General features: G+C 41.7%; 1 protein-coding gene across 1 annotated transcript; it reads right to left on the reverse strand.

Annotated features, from left to right (window-relative positions):
* Positions 1-14618: 14618 nt before the first annotated feature.
* On the reverse strand, positions 14619-18573 carry LOC134343490 (alveolar macrophage chemotactic factor). The gene is made up of 4 exons (XM_063042209.1): positions 18468-18573; positions 17385-17517; positions 16792-16875; positions 14619-16048 (listed from the first exon to the last, which is right to left on the reverse strand). Exons 1-4 carry the CDS (start codon positions 18526-18528, stop codon positions 15991-15993), a joined length of 336 nt encoding a protein of 111 aa, XP_062898279.1. The 5' UTR covers positions 18529-18573; the 3' UTR covers positions 14619-15990.
* Between the last annotated feature and the right edge of the window lie 375 nt (positions 18574-18948).

Raw genomic sequence — 18948 nt, forward strand, 5'->3', positions numbered from 1 at the left:
AATAAAGACTATTTGGCCCATCGTGTCTGTGCCACCATTCCATCATGGATGATGCAAGTTCCCTCCCAGTCCCAGTCTCCTGCCTTCTCTCTTTATCACTTCATGCCCTGACCAATCAAGTGTCTATCAACCTCTGCCTTAGGTATACATAAAGACTTGGCCTCCACAGTGGCAAAGAATTCCACAGATTCACTACTCTCTTGTGAAAGAAATTCCTCCTCATTCCTGTTCTAAAAAGGACACCCCTCTATTCTGAGGCTGTGTCCTCTGGTCTTAGACTCTCCCACCATAGGAGACATCCTCTCCACATGCACTCTATCAAGGCCTTTCACCATTCAATAGGTTTCAAAGCGGTCACTCCACATTCTTCTGAATTCTAGTGAATACAGGCCCAGAGCTAATAGATGCTTTTTGTATGACAAGCCATTCAATCCTGGAATCATTTTTGTGAACCTCCTTTGAACCCTCTAAAGTTTCAGCACAGTTTCTACAATAAGGGGCCCAAAGTTGCTCACAATACTCCAAGTGAGGCCTCGCCAGTGCTTTATAAAGCTTCAACATTATAGCTTTGCTTCTGTTGCTCCTATCCTTGTTTTATTTCATACTTAGTTTATTCTTTAGTTGGGAATATTGCCAGAAGCAGTTGTGCAGAATTTGCGAGAACTGGGGTTTCCATCAGCAGCCCGCTGCTGTGAAGGGTGGAATTATTGTTTGTGCAGCAGTATTGCAACGTATGTTACTTCTCTGTTGAAACTCAACTTATGGAACCCCCACTGATGTAAGATTGTGGTTTAGAAATTCTTACACCTGAATGTTACCAAGGCAATACCCTTGAATATCTTTGTTTTTTAGGAGATCAAGAAAAATAGAAGGAAGAGGATTGTTAGTAGTCAAGAGGAACGTGTAAATTTTCACTTCTCTTGGTTTGAGGTGGCCCAAAGAACCATAGTTCACATCCTTATGAGTACTCTGAATCTCTTCTGCTCTTACATTGTCATCATTGGGTGATGAAAACCAAACTATAAACATCCTTAGGTGAACTATTCAGGATATTTCTATCTTGTAATTATAAATGGGGTAGATGTAGAAGTTGGAGGGAAATCTGCTGCAGTATAGCAAAGGGGTCATTGATATTCCAATTCAATGGTGAACCTTATTCTCCTTCACAGGAGAATGGGAATTTTCGTGGATATAAGCTAACTATAGTTTAATTTTCCTTTTCACTGTCCCTTGAGCAAAGCTTTCTCTATTGTCTCTGTAAAATTTCACTGTAAATATTGAGTACAATTCTGATGACGGTATCAGAATCCCTCAGATCATTCAGAAGGATTTATACGTGAATTAACAAAGTTATGGCAAATCCGGTCTCTACATTTGTATTGAATGCTTTCAAAGGACCCATGCAGGCACAATTAACCTTGTGCTCAAAAGCAATGGAGAGCATAATTCTATGGAGGACACAAAATCTATTAAAAGATGCCGTTCAGTCTCTTCCAGTCTGCCAACAAATGGGACAACTGGGAGAAGGGTGGGGGAAGCCCAATGAGAGGAGTATGTGTGTTTAATGAGTAGACAGAGTGGGTGAAGAGGGGAAAGAAACAGAGCAATGGGGGGGGGGTAGGGTAGAGTGTAGTAGGAACTGGGTAGATGAGAAGGAGAGAGGAAAGGGACTAAGGTGAAGCCATTTACCTTAACTTGGAGAATTTATTGTTTTTGTAAACTACCCATGTAGAAAGTGAAGTACTGTTCCCCGAGTTTGTCATGGAGTGAAGATGATGGTGTGGGAATGGGGAGAGATATTAAAAGTATCAGCAAATTTGAGTCTCTAGGAGTCAGACAGGTGAGGCAACAGCTACCAATGTCTGAAAGGGTATGAGAGTGAAGCAATGATAGACAAGAATATTTTTGTGAAATTCAAATGAACATAACTTGGCATCCCAAAATTCAAATAAATTTATCTTCTAGCTGACTACTTTTTGTTTTAAAAGGTCTTTCAAAACTTGAAGAAATGTGGCTGGTTTCACTTCAAATTTTAACTAACTCCCAAAAGGAATTTTGCTTTTAAGTAATCAAGAGCTTATATTCATGTCAAATTAATTTATTCTATTGTGACAAGCTCCAATTACTTTGAGGTTATTGATATTACCAGATCTCAGATGACCAGTGCTCAAAATAATCGATAATGAAGTATATCTACTGTAGAAAGAGAAAACCCCAGTACAAAAAGTATTTACGTTTTTAGTGTCATTTGTTCAATATATATGGTAGTGTTAATGTTTATTTTTAACCTTAACACCATTGCCATTCATATATTCATGTGCCCCCCCCCGGTTAATACACACTTTCATTATTCAATATTTCAATATCTGCTAGTGGAAGGACCCTAGACTGTGATTTTTCCTCATAAAACCTATGCATTGGCTGCACCAAGCTTCAGTGCAGCCTTCAGCATGTACTCCTGTAGCCTGGAAGATGCCAGTCAACAACATTCTTTTATGGACATCTCACTGTCCAGGCTTCCAACGGAGTGCACCTGTTGATGTTGAATAAAGTTCTTATCCTTAGACGTTGAGAGTTTTTAACCATACTCAACCAAGCAGCTGGGCCCAGCCCCTCTCTGTGTTTTGATCTCTCTAGTGAGTCCAAGTTTCACATAACTTGTTACACTTCACATTCAGTAGGTTTACTTATGTATTTTTGTTTATTCCATTAAGTAGTGTTGGTGTCTATCTCAAACATTAGAAACTCTGCAGATGCTGGAAATCCAAGCAACACACACAAAATGCTGGAGGAAATCAGTAGACCAGGCAACATCTATGGAAAAGAGTAAACAGTCAACGTTTCAGGCAGAAAACTTGCAAATGCTGGAAAGCCCGAAATGTCAACTGTTTACTTTTTTCCATAGATGCTGCCTGGCCTGCTGAGTTCCTCCAGCATTTTGTGTGTGTTGGTGTCTATCTGCCTATTTCATGAGTAAATGTGTCATCTTTATAACCATATAACCGTATAACAATTACAGCACAGAAACAGGCCATCTCGGCCCTTCTAGTCCGTGCCGAACGCTTACTCTCACCTAGTCCCATCGACCTGTACTCAGCCCATAACCGTCCATTCCTTTCCTGTCCATATAGCTATCCAATTTAACTTTAAATGACAATATCGAACCTGCCTCAACCACTTCTGCTGGAAGCTGGTTCCACACAGCCACCACTCTCTGAGTAAAGAAGTTCCCCCTCATGTTACTCCTAAACTTTTGCCCTTTAACTCTCAACTCATGTCCTCTTGTTTGAATCTCCCCCACTCTCAATGGAAAAGGCCTATCCATGTCAACTCTATCTATCCCCCTCATAATTTTAAATACCTCTATCAAGTCCCCCCTCAACCTTCTACGCTCCAAAGAATAAAGACCCAACTTGTTCAACCTTTCAACCAACATACATCAAAGTTGCTGGTGAACGCAGCAGGCCAAGCAGCATCTATAGGAAGAGGCGCAGTCGACGTTTCAGGCCGAGACCCTTCATCAGGACTAACTGAAGGAAGAGTGAGTAAGGGATTTGAAAGCTGGAGGGGGAGGGGGAGATGCAAAATGATAGGAGAAGACAGGAGGGGGAGGGATAGAGCCGAGAGCTGGACAGGTGATAGGCAAAAGGGGATACGAGAGGATCATGGGACAGGAGGCCTAGGGAGAAAGACGGGGGGGGGGGTGACCCAGAGGATGGGCAAGAGGTATATTCAGAGGGACAGAGGGAGAAAAAGGAGAGTGAGAGAAAGAATGTGTGCATAAAAATGAGTAACAGCTGGGGTACGAGGGGGAGGTGGGGCCTAGCGGAAGTTAGAGAAGTCAATGTTCATGCCATCAGGTTGGAGGCTACCCAGACAGAATATAAGGTGTTGTTCCTCCAACCTGAGTGTGGCTTCATCTTTACAGTAGAGGAGGCCGTGGATAGACATGCCAGAATGGGAATGGGATGTGGAATTAAAATGTGTGGCCACTGGGAGATTCTCTGGCGGACACCTCCAACGGGATCCCACCACTAAGCACATCTTTCCCTCCCCCCCCCTCTGCATTCCGCAGGGATCGCTCCCTACACAACTCCCTTGTCCATTCGTCCCCCCCATCCCTCCCCACTGATCTCCCTCCTGGCACTTATGCTACACATGCCCTTACACTTCCTCCCTTACCACCATTCAGGGCCCCAAACAGTCCTTCCAGGTGAGGCATCACTTCACCTGTGAGTCGACTGGGGTGATATACTGCGTCCGGTGCTCCCGATGTGGCCTTTTATATATTGGTGAGACCCGACGCAGACTGGGAGACCGCTTTGCTGAACATCTACGCTCTGTCCGCCAGAGAAAGCAGGATCTCCCAGTGGCCACACATTTTAATTCCACATCCCATTCCCATTCTGACATGTCTATCCACGGCCTCCTCTACTGTAAAGATGAAGCCACACTCAGGTTGGAGGAACAACACCTTATATTCCGTCTGGGTAGCCTCCAACCTGATGGCATGAACATTGACTTCTCTAACTTCCGCTAGGCCCCACCTCCCCCTCGTACCCCAGCTGTTACTCATTTTTATGCACACATTCTTTCTCTCACTCTCCTTTTTCTCCCTCTGTCCCTCTGAATATACCTCTTGCCCATCCTCTGGGTCACCCCCCCCCGTCTTTCTCCCTAGGCCTCCTGTCCCATGATCCTCTCGTATCCCCTTTTGCCTATCACCTGTCCAGCTCTCGGCTCTATCCCTCCCCCTCCTGTCTTCTCCTATCATTTTGCATCTCCCCCTCCCCCTCCAGCTTTCAAATCCCTTACTCACTCTTCCTTCAGTTAGTCCTGATGAAGGGTCTCGGCCTGAAACGTCGACTGCGCCTCTTCCTATAGATGCTGCTTGGCCTGCTGCGTTCACCAGCAACTTTGATGTATGTTGCTTGAATTTCCAGCATCTGCAGAATTCCTGTTGTTTTTGTTCAACCTTTCTCTGTAACTTAGGTGCTGAAACCCAGGTAACAGTCTAGTAAGTCTTCTCTGTACTCTCTCTGTTTTGTTGACATCTTTCCCATAATTCGGTGACCAGAACTGTGCACAATACTCCAAATTTGGCCTTACCAATGCCTTGTACAATTTTAACATTACATCCCAACTCCTATACCAAATGCTCTGATTTATAAAGGCCAGCATACCAAAAGCTTTCTTCACCCCCCTATCCACATGAGATTCCACCTTCAGGGAACTATGCACCATTATTCCTAGATCCCTCTGTTCTACTGCATTCTTCAATGCCCTACCATTTACCATGCATGTCCTATTTTGATTAGTCCTACCAAAATGTAGCACCTCACATTTATCAGCATTAAACTCCATCTGCTATCTTTCAGCCCAATCTTCTAACTGGCCTAAATCTCTCTGCAAGCTGGAAAACCTACTTCGTTATCCACAACTCCACCTATCTTAGTATCATCTGCATACTTACTAATCCAATTTACCACCCCATCATCCAGATCATTAATGTATATGACAAACAACATTGGACCCAGTACAGATCCCTGAGGCACACCACTAGTCACCAGCCTCCAATCTGACAAACAGTTATCCATTAATACTCTCTGGCATCTCCCATCCAGCCACTGCTGAATACACTTTACTACTTCAATATTAATACCTAATGATTGAACCTTCCTAACTAACCTTCCGTGTCGAACCTTGTTAAAGGCCTTACTGAAGTCCACATAGACAACATCCACCGCTTTACCCTCGTCAACTTTCCTAGTAATCACATCAAAAAATTCAATAAGATTTGAACTTCCATGCACAAATCCATGTCGACTGTTCCTAATCAGACCCTGTTTATCCAGATAATTATATATACCATCTTCAAGAATACTTTCCATCAATTTACCTACCACTGACGTCAAACTCACAGGCCGATAATTGCTAGGTTTACTCTTAGAACCCTTTTTAAGCAATGGAACCACATGAGCAATACGCCAATCCTCCGGCACCATCCCTGTTTCTAATGACATTTGAAATATTTCTGTCAGAGCCCCTGCTATTTCCACACTAATTTCCCTCAAGGTCCAAGGGAATATCCTGTCAGGACCCGGAGACTTATCCACTTTTATATTCCTTAAAAGTGCCAGTACTTCCTCTTCTTTAATCATCATAGTTTCCATAACTTCACTACCTGTTTCCCTTATCTTACACAATTCAATATCCTTCTCCTTAGTGAATACCGAAGGAAAGAAAGTGTTCAAAATCTCCCCCATCTCTTTTGGCTCCACACATAGCTGTCCACTCTGATTCTCTAAGGGACCAATTTTATCCCTCACTATCCTTTTGCTATTAATATAACTGTAGAAACCCTTTGGATTCATTTTCACCTTAATTGCCAAAGCAACCTTGTATCTTCTTTTAGCTTTTCTAATTTCTTTCTTAAGATTCTTTTAAAATTCTTTATATTCCTCGAGCACCTCATTTACTCCATGCTGCCTATATTTATTGTAGATATCTCTCTTTTTCTGAACCAAGTTTCCAATATCCCTTGAAAACTATGGCTCTCTCAAACCTTTAACCTTTCCTTTCAACCTAAAAGGAACATGAAGTTTCTGTACCCTCAAAATTTCAGCTTTAAATGATCTCCATTTGTCTATTACATCCTTCCCGTTAAAAACACTGTTCCAATCCACTCCTTATAAATCCTTTCGCATCTCCTTAAAGTTAGCCTTTCTCCAATAAAAAAAATTGATTATCTTGGTACCATTCAGTCCATTGACCATGACAATTGTTACAGTGACTATTCCTTTTCTTAGGGAATACACTGCACTTCCCTCAATAAACAGGATTTTAAAAACCAATGTGAATGCCATACTAGCACACTAAATTATATACTATACATGTATGTGGACATACTGTATAGTATATTCCAAATTAATTGAGCCCGAGGCTCAACTGGAGCGGAGGCCTCCGCAACCGTGACTCAGATTACGGACTTGTTTCAGCCAGGAGCCCGGCCATCTGGGATTAAGTGTCGGCTTTGGGGCCCAACCCAATCGACAGCCCAGGCCTCTGGCAGCTGGAAGTGGCAGCAGAGCCTCCCCTGTCACTCGGACCGACCCGGAGCGCCCGACAACACGACCCGCTGATCAATCTCCGCGGGATGCGTCCACCAACCTCAAACAGCTGACAACAACACACTGCCTCGATGGAAACCTACAAAGATGCACTAATTACTGAGAAAGCATGGGAAAAGAGCTGGGTTGCTAGTCAGATTGAAGCTGAGGGGCTTCAGGGTTCCTGTGCCCACCATCCTGCTAGCTAATGTGAAAGCCATAGAGAACAAGGTGGATGATCTTAAAGGGAGACTCACCTACTGCAGGGAGATGCAGAACTGCTGTGTATTCTGTTTCACTGAGACCTGGCTCTCCCCTGCCAACCCTGATTGCCAGATTTTTGATCCATCGGATGGACCGCACGGCATCTTCGGGCAAGACGAGGGGAGGTGGTGTCTGCCTACCGATCAACACTGGGTGGTGCTCGGACACAGTGGTACTGACAAGCTCCTACTGCCCGGACCTGGAACACCTGTCGATGAAGTTTCGTCCCTACTATCTGCCACGGGAATTCACCTCAGTCACACTGACAGCGGTCTACATTCCCCCCCAGGCGGCCGTGGAGTGTGCTCTGGACATACTGTATGCCAACATCAGTGAACTTGAGACCAGGTATCCGGAGGCTTTGCTCATTACAGCCGGGGACTTTTACCACGTCAACCTCAGAAAGGCGCTGCCAAAGTTATACCAACATGTCTCCTGCCCCACTAGAGGCCCGAATACACTTGACCACTGCTACACAGCAGTCAAGGATGCCTACCGTTCCGTCCCACGACCTCACTTCGGAAAATCGGACCATCAGACCATACTCCTCCTCCCGTCTTACAAACAGACACTAAAGTGGGAGGTCGCGGTGTCAAAAGTAGTGTCATGTTGGACGGAGGAAACGGATGAGGTCCTCCGTGACTGCTTTGAATCGGTGGCCTGATTAGTATTCAAGGACTCGGCAGCTAACCTCGATGAGTCTGCCTCAGCTGTCACAGACCTTATTTGGAAATGCACGGAGGACTGTTTGTCTCGCAAGACGATCCGGGTATTCCCTAACCGGAAACCTTGGATGAATTATGAGGTCAAGTCCCCTTTAAAGGCTAGAGCTGCGGCTTTTAAGTCCAGGGATACCAGTTGCTACACGGAATCCAGGTGTTAACTCCGGAAAGCCATTAAGGGCACCAAGAGGCTATATCGAGCCAAGTTAGAAGCCCAGGCTAACAAGAAGGATGCCGGTAGACTATGGCAGGGTCTAAATGAGATCACTGGGCTCAAAGAAAAGACTGAGAATATCAATAACTGTAGCGCTTCTCTTCCTGATGAACTTAACGTATTCTACGCAAGATTCGAACAGAAGAGGAGCGTCCCACTCCCTCCGGATGAACCGGACCTGGTGGCATTGAGATTCATTGTCACCGAGGAGGACGTTAGAAGGGCCTTCCTGAAGATAAATCCAAGGCAGGCGACAGGCCCAGATGGCATCCCAGGATGGGTTCTCCGGGCCTGTGCAAGCGAGTTAGCTGGAGTGTTTGCTGACATCTTCAACTGCTCCTTGCTTCAGTCTAAGATCCCCTCGTGTTTTAAGAAGGCAACGATAATCCCGGCGCCGAAGAAGAGCAAGGTGGCATGCCTGAATGAATATCGACCTGTGGCTCTGACATCAATTGCTATGAAGTGCTTCGAGCGATTGGTTATGGCACACATCAACCATAGCCTCCCGGTCAACCTTGACGCTTTGCAATTTGCCTACTGGAGCAACAGGTCAACAGCAGATGCCATCTCTCTGGCCCCACATTCCTCCTTAGAACACCTGGAGAATAAAAACGCATACACAAGGCTCCGTTTAATTGACTACAGCTCTGCCTTTAATGCCATCATTCCAAATAAACTGATTCCTAAGCTCCGGAACCTGGGCCTTAGCACTCAGATCTGCAGCTGGATCTTCAACTTCCTCACAGACAGGACCCAGGCTGTAAAAATAGGGGACAAGCTCTCCTCTACAATCACTCTGAGCACTGGTGCCCCACAAGGCTGTGTACTCAGCCCCCTGCTGTACTCACTGTACACCCATGATTGTGTAGCCAAGTTTCCATCAAACTCAATATATAAGTTTGCTGATGACACAACAATTGTAGGCCATATTGTTACGTACCCCGTAACTGGGTTGCCAAACCAGCAGAAATGGATCACTCAGTTGGAGTCTGGATTACTAGAACTAAGAAAGTTTTATTAAAGAAACAAGCAACACAGTACTCTAATCAAAAGGATAATGAATGCAACAGTTCAGCAATGATAAACACACATGCACACAGAATTAAGATAACAGGATCAATCAAGCTCTATCGTTGTCTAGGGGTAAACGACCAGTTTCAAAGTAACGCAAAGTTCAGTTCAGTTTGCAGTAATCACTGCCGTGGCGATGGACAGTGGGGGGGAGGGAGGAGAGAGAGAGCAAAAGACGAATGAATAGTCAAGGCTTCCACACACAGACCTCCGCAGTCAGCTTTCGGGCGAGTCCTTTGTGATGTCATCTGAGGTCACCGACTGTGACCCCTCCGTTTCCAGACACGATCGTTTCCCTGCGCTGAACCTGGCACCCAGGCAAGGGTGGACACACACCAGGTTCCCGCTGATCGTACCTTTCCACCCTGTGCGTTTATGGCTCAGTACTTCCCACCGACTTGTGAGAGACGCACCGCTTCCAGGGTCTTGTTACCTCGGGTGTCCTGTGTGTCCTGCCTTAGCGAACCTGTCCCTTTTTATCCCCCTGCTGGGGTATCGCCTGTCCATCACTTCAAACAGTTCAGGGTTCAAAGGGGGGGCCGCTCTAGACAGCTCTCTCCTTCTGTTATTCTCTCTCCCGTCCCTTCATTACACATCTCCAAATGCTGCTCCATTGTTTCTCTTATCTCTCTCTCTCCTGAAGACAGGTGGCAGACCAACTGCTGATCACGCAGGACAGCTAACATCTTAATCTATGTGTATTCTTGTCACAGTATCTTGGATAATGATGAGTTTGAGTACAGAGAGGAAATTAAGAACCTGGTAGCATGGTGCGAAGACATTAACCTATCCCTCAACATCAGCAAGACGAAGGAATTGGTTGTTGACTTCAGAAGGAGTAGCAGACCGCATGACCCAATTTACGTCGGTGGTGCGCAAGTGGAACAAGTCAAAAGCTTTAAGTTCCTTGGGGTCAATATCACAAATGACCTGACTTGGTCCAACCAAGCAGATTTCACTGCCAAGAAGGCCCACCAATGCCTTTACTTCCTGAGAAAACTAAAGAAATTTGCCTGTCCCCTAAAACCCTCACTAATTTTTATAGATGCACCGTAGAAAGCATTCTTCTAAGGTGCATCACAAGCTGTATGGAATTTGTCCTGTCCAAGATCAAAAGAAGCTGCAGAAGATCGTGAACACGGCGTAGCACATCACACAAACCAATCTTCCGTCTGTGGACTCACTTTACACCGCACGTTGTCGGAGCAGTGCTGCCAGGATAATCAAGGACACGACCCACCCAGCCAACACACTTTTCATCCCTCTTCCCTCTGGGAGAAGGCTCAGGAGCTTGAAGACTCGTACGGCCAGATTTGGGAACAGCTTCTTTCCAACTGTGATAAGACTGCTGAACGGATCCTGACCCGGATCTGGGCCGTACCCTCCAAATATCCAGACCTGCCTCTCGTTTTTCTTTGCAGCACCTCACTTTTCATTTTTCTATTTTCTATTTATGATTTATAATTTAAATGTTTAATATTTACTAATTTTTACTATTTTTAATATTTAATATTTGTGATCCAGGGAGTGGGAAGCGCAGAATCAAATATCGCTGTGATGATTGTACATTCTAGTATTAATTGTTTGGTGACAATAAAGTATAAAGTATAAAAGTATAATCGATTTGTCTCCTCCTGGTTGATTGTTAAAGGAGGTATTTGCAGAAGTGTTGGAACAAGTGTGCCAGTCTTTAGGTAGAGATAGAAATGAAAAGATGGGAACAATTTACGAACAGTACATGATCTCTAGATGTCCAACCTTTGCAATCTGGATGAAGTATATTTGACATACTGATTGCTGCAATATTACTACAACATGGACCACCAGATTCCCTTTGAAAGGGGATGCTCAGATTTTATGTAGATAGAAAGTTATCGCTCTCACTCTCCCTCTGTTGATATTTCCCAGTAGACTCATGCCGGACACTGTCGTTTCCAACTGCCTTTTCTGCTCTTATGTTAAAATATCTGCAGCCAAGTTATGTTGAGGACAAAGGAATACATACTTCACAGGACCTTGGGAGCTTGTAAATCACCTGCATGGCATATTACAATCATCCTCCAAATTATCCACTTCATCCTGAGCTTGAATTGGTTATTTAGTAATTCAGTGAATAAGTAAGGTTTTCAAAATCATGCAGTCTTTCTCAAGATTCATCCAGCCTTGTTCAGTACTTGCTACAAATTCTGCACCAAGCTTACTGCCTTCCACCCTATGTGGATTTTTGCCACATTACATCTGTTGGCCTAACTTTCCAGTGAAATGACTTTCTTGTAACCTTTGAGCAAGTCAGATTCCTCTTCTAAACTACTTGCTGTGCCCTGTAATTATCTGCTGTCCAAATGATGCATTGAACAAAATGGTTTATTCTTCGTTTAACAGCATTTCACCTTGATCTGAATTTCTGGCTTTCCTCATATTGTCCTCTGTAAGTTTGCTTTTCCATCTCACAATGACTTTCTGCAGATATTGCCACAATCAACCCAATGGCAAATTAACTGCCTTTGCAACCAGATACCTGAACAGATAACGCAGTAAATGCATGTGTTTAATTAAAAAAAACACTTGTAACATCTCAAAATGTATACTTCATTGATTCTTCTAACTCAGCCTCTGGGAAAATTAGTCATTCAGTGCTGTTCAATTTCCCCATAGATCTTGGTTCCATATCATTGGATCTTTTGACAATCGGTTGTGCATGCCGTTTTTGAATCCAGTTACCAGCAATATGTAACTGGATCCATAGTTGTGCACTGGTGAACCAAAGGTTTGTCTATGCCATAACCCAGTCCATCACAGATAAAGCCCTCCCCACCATTGAACACACCTGCAAAGAGAACTGTTGTAGGAAAGCAACATCCATCATCAAGGACTCCCACCACCCAGGCCATACTCTCTTCTCATTATGGCCATTGGAAAGGAGGTACAGGAGCCTTAGGTGACACACCACCAGGTTCAGGAACCATTATTACTCCTAAATCATCAGGTTTCTGCCCCAGAGTAGATAACTTCACTCACCCCAATACTGAACCAATTTCACAAACTAAGGACTCACTTTCAAAGACTCTACAACTCATGTCTTAATATTATTTATTTATTTGTTCATCTGTTATTGTTATTGTGTTGTTTTTTTTATTTGCACTATTTGTAGTCTTCTATCAACAAACATGATAGTTGTTTGTCTGTTTATGTTTGTGTATAGGTTTTTGTTGATTCTATTGAGTTTCTTTGTTCTACTGTGAATTGCCATAAGAAAATGAATCTCATGGCAGTATATGGTGACATATATATGTACTTTGAACTTCTTGTATGTGTGTCCATCAGCAGGTTACTCTTGTGTTAAGGAAAGTATTTGAGGTATTTGTGATAGACATTGTGATTCATGATAAACCAACTTGCTTGGTATCAATGTGCATAATTATCAGTGTATAGTCATGAATCTCCTATTTATTCCTTTCTCCCAGTAAATTCCATTTCTCATACTTGTCGCCATGTCTTTGCCCTGTTTCCATTGTATGGATTTTACCACAAAGATACTGGTCTATATTTTATACTTATTTATTGAGATACAGTGTGGAATAGATCCTTCTGGCCCTTTAGGGTGTGCTGCTCAGCACCCCCCAGATTTAATCCTAGCCTAATCATGGGGCAATTTACAATGACCAACTAACCTACCAACTGGTATGTCTTTGGACTTTTAGGTTAAACCAGAGAACCCGGAGGAAACCTGTGAGGTCACAGGGAGAATGTACAAACTTCTGACAGGCTGTGGCTGCTGGTGCTAACTACTATGCTATCCCACAAATTTATCCTATGAATTTGAGACACACAAGGACCACAATCTTTGTCAACAGTTACAGGTCCTCCTCTGGATCTTGCACTTTAATATGCCCTGTGCATAAGAACATGCAAAAGAAGAGCAGAAGCAGACAACATGATTCTTACTAAACTTTTATTGCAAAGCCATGTTCTTGTGTTATCTTCATGTCCCTTGATCTCCTTATTGCTCAGACATCAGAATTTGAGTTTAACAGATGATTGAGCTTCCACATTCAGCCAGGGTTTGAAAATTCTGAAGATTAATCATCCTACAGCCTTGTGAAGAAATTTCTCCTCATCTAAATTATATATAGTTTATCCTTTATTTGGGGATGGATCCACTTGTTGTATACTCCACAAAAGGGGGAACAGCCTCCCTGGCTCCATATCCTTTATTTTGGATGTAACCGATTCATATACACTCAACAGGGAAAATAGCCTCCTTGGCTCCAGTCTTATAGGAATGCTGTGAGCTTTAATGGGATATTATTTTACTTTTCTTAATTCCAGAGAATACATGACGAGTTTACTCGTCTTATCTACTTGCATTTGCAGCATCCACATGACCTGATTGTGGATGATCATGGAGTCACTGTAATTTCTGTGGACTTGCTTCCCATCTGCACCTTCGCAGAGTGCCTTCAGCAATTCTGCTTGATATTTCCGTACTGATGGCTATTTCTCTCTCTCCTTTGAAGTTTAAGTTCAAACAGTTCTGCTTGAATCCTATTTTGCTTACAGGACACATTACTGAAGCCATAGCATGTGATCTAAAATATTTGAAAATCTCATGTTTTAGCATGTGTGCTTTCTGGTCACTGGTTGCAGTTGTTTAATTTGCAACTCTTAAAACTGTTGAAGTCACTTTGTTAAAATATTTCAAAGTTTTCACGACATTCTTGTAAGGAGCCTCATCTTACAAAGTTAATAAATTCACAGATGATCTGAATGTCTCTAGCTCATGTTATAGTAATATTAGAACCTCCTTTCCCCCCCCCCCCCCGTTGCTCTGTTCTCCCTTCTTTCGGGGCCCTGATTATACTATTCATGCTCAAGAATATCTCCACTTATTTGGCCACTGGGTAAATCATTGAGGCTTCTGGTACTTGTCAGGATAATTGCCATATGCATATTGTCCACTGCCTATCATTAATGTTACTGTAACTCAGGGGTTCCAACCTTTTCTTATGCCATGGACTGAGGTGTCCGTGGAAACCAGGTTGGGAACTAAAAGGCCACCTCACAAACCTTGCATTTTGTTTGTGTACTGCTACTTCCCTAAGCAGCAACAACCAGTTCTGGTCTTTACATTGAGGATCTGTAGATTATATTGCTGGTCAGTAGAGTGATTGACAAGGATAGAGCTTCAAAATAAAAGACTTTATTGAATGTAGACAACTAAGAGCAGTGCACGGTTTATCAAAGCATCAACATCTATATCAATTGTTACACTGGTTTTGAAGATACACATACACTCACATTCTACATTTACAGTGGTACACATAATCCAGGTATATGTGTAAGGACTTGTAAAGATGCATACAAAAGTGGAATGAAATATTTAAAAAATAAGCAGTTACTGCAATTGTGCATTAACACCGTCTAATTAACACCTTCAACTATTTAAACTATAAAAATCTTGGTACAAAATAATTTGTCATTTGGTTTCCAATAGTATAACAATTTAGCAGTGCTACCTTCCATTCAGGACATGAAACAATGGGCTAGAAATTCTTCGTGAGGTGCAACGTTTACGATTCAGGTGATCTTAATGATAAACCTGATCATTGATGATTTCTCGAAATTTACCCTATTTTAATGATGGAGATATCACTATGCTATCCAATGTGATGCAAGGCATGTTTAGACATGACTTGGAGAAAAAGATTCTTTGTCACAATTCATGCTTGTGAAAGATGATGTGGGTTTTGCATTCTGATACAGGTTGAGCCTAAAAGAGGGACTGTGTCTTTTCTCCTCTGGGTATGCCCCAAGTTAAGTGTTTTTCCTGGTCTCCGTTTCCCTCCAAAATGCTTCTGCTTTTGTTTTCAGGGACTTTAGTTGCTCTTTACATGTTCCTGAAGCTATACCCACTTACCTGATGTCCACCTGATCCCAATCACCTTTTTAACTCAGACTACCCCACACAGCCACAAACTACAACCCACCTGGCTTCCTCCATAAGTAACACAATGCTCTTTCTGTTGTTTGGCTTGTGGTAGTTGGGGCTAAGGGGGAGGGATGGAGATGTGCGAGGTGCCCCCACACAAAGTAAACACATCAGCCCCTCCCATAAACAGAGGCACTTTAACTCACTGTTTTTTTAAGAAGCCCTTCATGTTCTAGCTCAATGCCTATGCAAATGACATTACAAAATGCATTGAGTTCTTGTTACCATTGTATCCGATTACATTATCATTATAAACCTTAACATCTAGTAGTCAAACACTGGTTAATGTTTGAATTTAATAGCTTAAAACATGCATCTTCAAGCTTTCCATCCACTTAACTCTATTGAAGAAATAATTGATATTTATCAACAATAAAAAAATAAAATTCCATTGCATTTCTACACTCATATGTGGAATTATTGACAAACATATATTGGTATATTAAAATTTATGGCTCAGGAGCTATATAGAAGAGTTAAAGACAATGAACAAATGACAAAGATTTGAGGATTTCATATGTAAACAAACAGAACATTTCAGCTATTGACAGGACTATTACGATGTGCTTTATCAATAACTGTTTGGCTCATTAATCTGCTTTATCAAAGGGACATTTTGTTTCATCCGGCCAATGGACTTGCTGCAGTGGTCGGCAGAGAGGCTTCATTGCTTTTATTTCTAGGAAATACCAGAAAGAAAGATAAAGTGAGTTTGAAACATTAGTTTGGTTCTAATTGAAATTTACCAGCTAAGTATTGCTTTCTGCTGGGAGATCGGTGATTGAACAGGAGCAAAGTGAGAGATTTCATGTTTTGGATGAGCTATCAAATGAGACATTAAAGTGTTCACTTGGGTGGACATAGAAGATTCAGTACTATATCAGTATTATCACAATGGCTTATTCTTCAGACGACCAAAATAAAAATAAATTATTTGATCATTTTCACAAGGCAACTTGCCAAGTTTCTATGTGTTTTCTATGCAACAAAAGTGATAACACAAATGTTGCAATGACTTTTGAAATATTTACTTATTGAAATACAGTGCAGAATAGGCCCTTCTGGCCCGTCGAGTTACAGCACCCAGCAATCTTCCGATTTAATGCTAGCCTAATCACAGGACAATTTACAATGACCAAAGAACCTACCAACTGGTATGTCTTTGGACTGTGGGAGGAAACCCACGCAGACACAGGGAGAACATACAAAATCCTTACAGGCAGTGGCGGGAAATGAACCCGGGTCACCTGTACTGTGAAGTGTTGTTCTAATATCCTGAAAGATATTCTATAAATCTATGTATTTTTCTCACATTAATAATGTGCTTAATTGAACTTTAGTGCATTATGCACCTGTAGATGGTCCTGCATGCAATTAAAATCCAGATGATACAAAAATTTTGCCTAAATGAACAGGATTTACCTTTCAATCAAGATCCTAATAACTCTTTTGACCCATACGGTTTCAGGATTCACACAGACCTTTGTCCCTGTCTTCAGGGTAATTCTGTAATGCATAACGAGAAAGTGTTTTGGTTAAAATAAGGAAGATATGGCACTGTTTCCTGCAAATGAGTTTTCTATCATAATTTATATGAACAGTGATTTAAAACATTCATTGAACAAAAGACAGCCATTAAATGAATACATTCAAAGGCAGTTTCAAAAAGAAGGGCCATTATGCAAACAGATCTAAAATTCTGATAAATTACAGACAAACCTTAGACAGCTATAAGGTTTGCTGTCTTAAAACACAATGAAAATAGATCATGTTAAGGACATACTCAGATATTAAAATATATTTTAATATGTCTAATTCAACATTTCTCCACACTTACTGACTAAGGAGTTGACATAAATGTGTGATTTCAATTTTATCAGTGTGGGAAGCTTATTTAAGATAATGTAAAATTTATTAATTCCACCTGCTAACTCTGCATCAAGCAAACTATAATTTTTCAGACTTGTGGAGTTGAATTCTTAGATTCACTATAGGAGGCTGAATTTTGTACTTACACAATCTCCACCTTTCTGCAGTAGGGACCCTGAGGAAAGATCTCGATATGTTGAAACTTTCTGGGATCAATGGGATGAGATGTAGTTCTCACACATCTGCATCTTGAGATTTTTTGACCTGCTGCACACAAACCTATCACGAAAGGAAAAGAAAAAGAAAGGTCTACAATAGTGCCAAGAAAGTTAAAAGTAGCTGGAAAAAAATTGCTGACATGTTGCAAACTGCTTCCTTGAATAATACAATACAGAAAATTCAGTTTTAGATGCTGTTTTCCAAATTCCTATACTGTTCCAAAATCTTATGTTGTTACTGAATGTATATAATGGCCTACTCATTATTAATATGTACAATCCTTCCCCAATTTGTCTGCAAATAAAAGGGAAAATTACATGTTTCCCTAGTGCATTCTATAAAGGTAATGGGCATAACTTTGAGTATCTGCCAGTGATAGAAACCTTGTCAGCTAACAGAAAATATTTGCAAAACAGGTCTCAGTACTTCATTGAATTGGTTGCTATCCTGTGTTGGGCACCAGCTCGATACAAAGTGGGCATACAAGAGAAAGTCTTTGAATAATTTGGAATTGAAGATGAAAATATGTTTACACTATACCGTAACAGCATGATAAATTATCAGTGGTGAACGCTACTCACTTCAGTCTAGACTACCAGCTTGATTGGATCCAATCTTATCTACAATGACTCATTTCAGGGCTTGATAATCGGTCACTGAAACTCCCCCCCAAAAGGTCAGCTATTTTAATTCTTATAATCAGAGTAATGCCAACATAGATTAATCTTATTGGATGTTTAAGCTATAATGGATTTTGTTTCATATATGGGACAGTAATCATCTGTACTCACTTTCCTTTTAAATGAGAAGTTGATACAAACTATTTCTATGGAAGTATTCAAACAGTATATGGCACAATCATATACTTCTCAAATATTTACAATTATCATTGGCACTTGCTTCGCAGTAGTAACATGAACATGTATCTTGCTTCAGAACCAATTAAATCCATCATGAATCATAATTGCCAATCATCCAGTTTTAATTTAAACTACATGGCTAGTACTTACCATGAGCAGCTAGGCAAACAACAGCTACCGCCACCAACAAAAACGTGGTCTGAGTCTTCATCGTCAGCAAATCTGTATGACCTTTGTTCTTCAGTCAGAAGCTGGCAACCTTCAGAGTGTCTTGATTTGGCATAATCAGACTTGTATTTAAGTGCAAATACAAAGGAAGTCATGACATCAGAGCAAAGAAAAACATGACATAAGCATAATTGTTCATTCTTTGAATCATTTCTTCCAAAACAATACAAGGATGAAGGATGAACCTTCTCCATTTATTTATGCCTGATTTTAGAAATAATCACTTTAGTTTATAGGTAAGCCCTAAACAATTATTTCTTGGTTTCCAGTATCTCTGTGCATAAAGCAATATGCTGGTGCAACTTTCCTCATTCTGGCCACTAAATGTTTGCTTGTCTCTCTGGCCACTTCAACAATATAAATTCAAATTCAAAACTTCTTCTTGTGAGATCAGTGCTCTGGC

This window comes from Mobula hypostoma, chromosome 3 (genome assembly GCF_963921235.1).
Source record: "Mobula hypostoma chromosome 3, sMobHyp1.1, whole genome shotgun sequence".
Classification (NCBI taxonomy): domain Eukaryota; kingdom Metazoa; phylum Chordata; class Chondrichthyes; order Myliobatiformes; family Myliobatidae; genus Mobula; species Mobula hypostoma.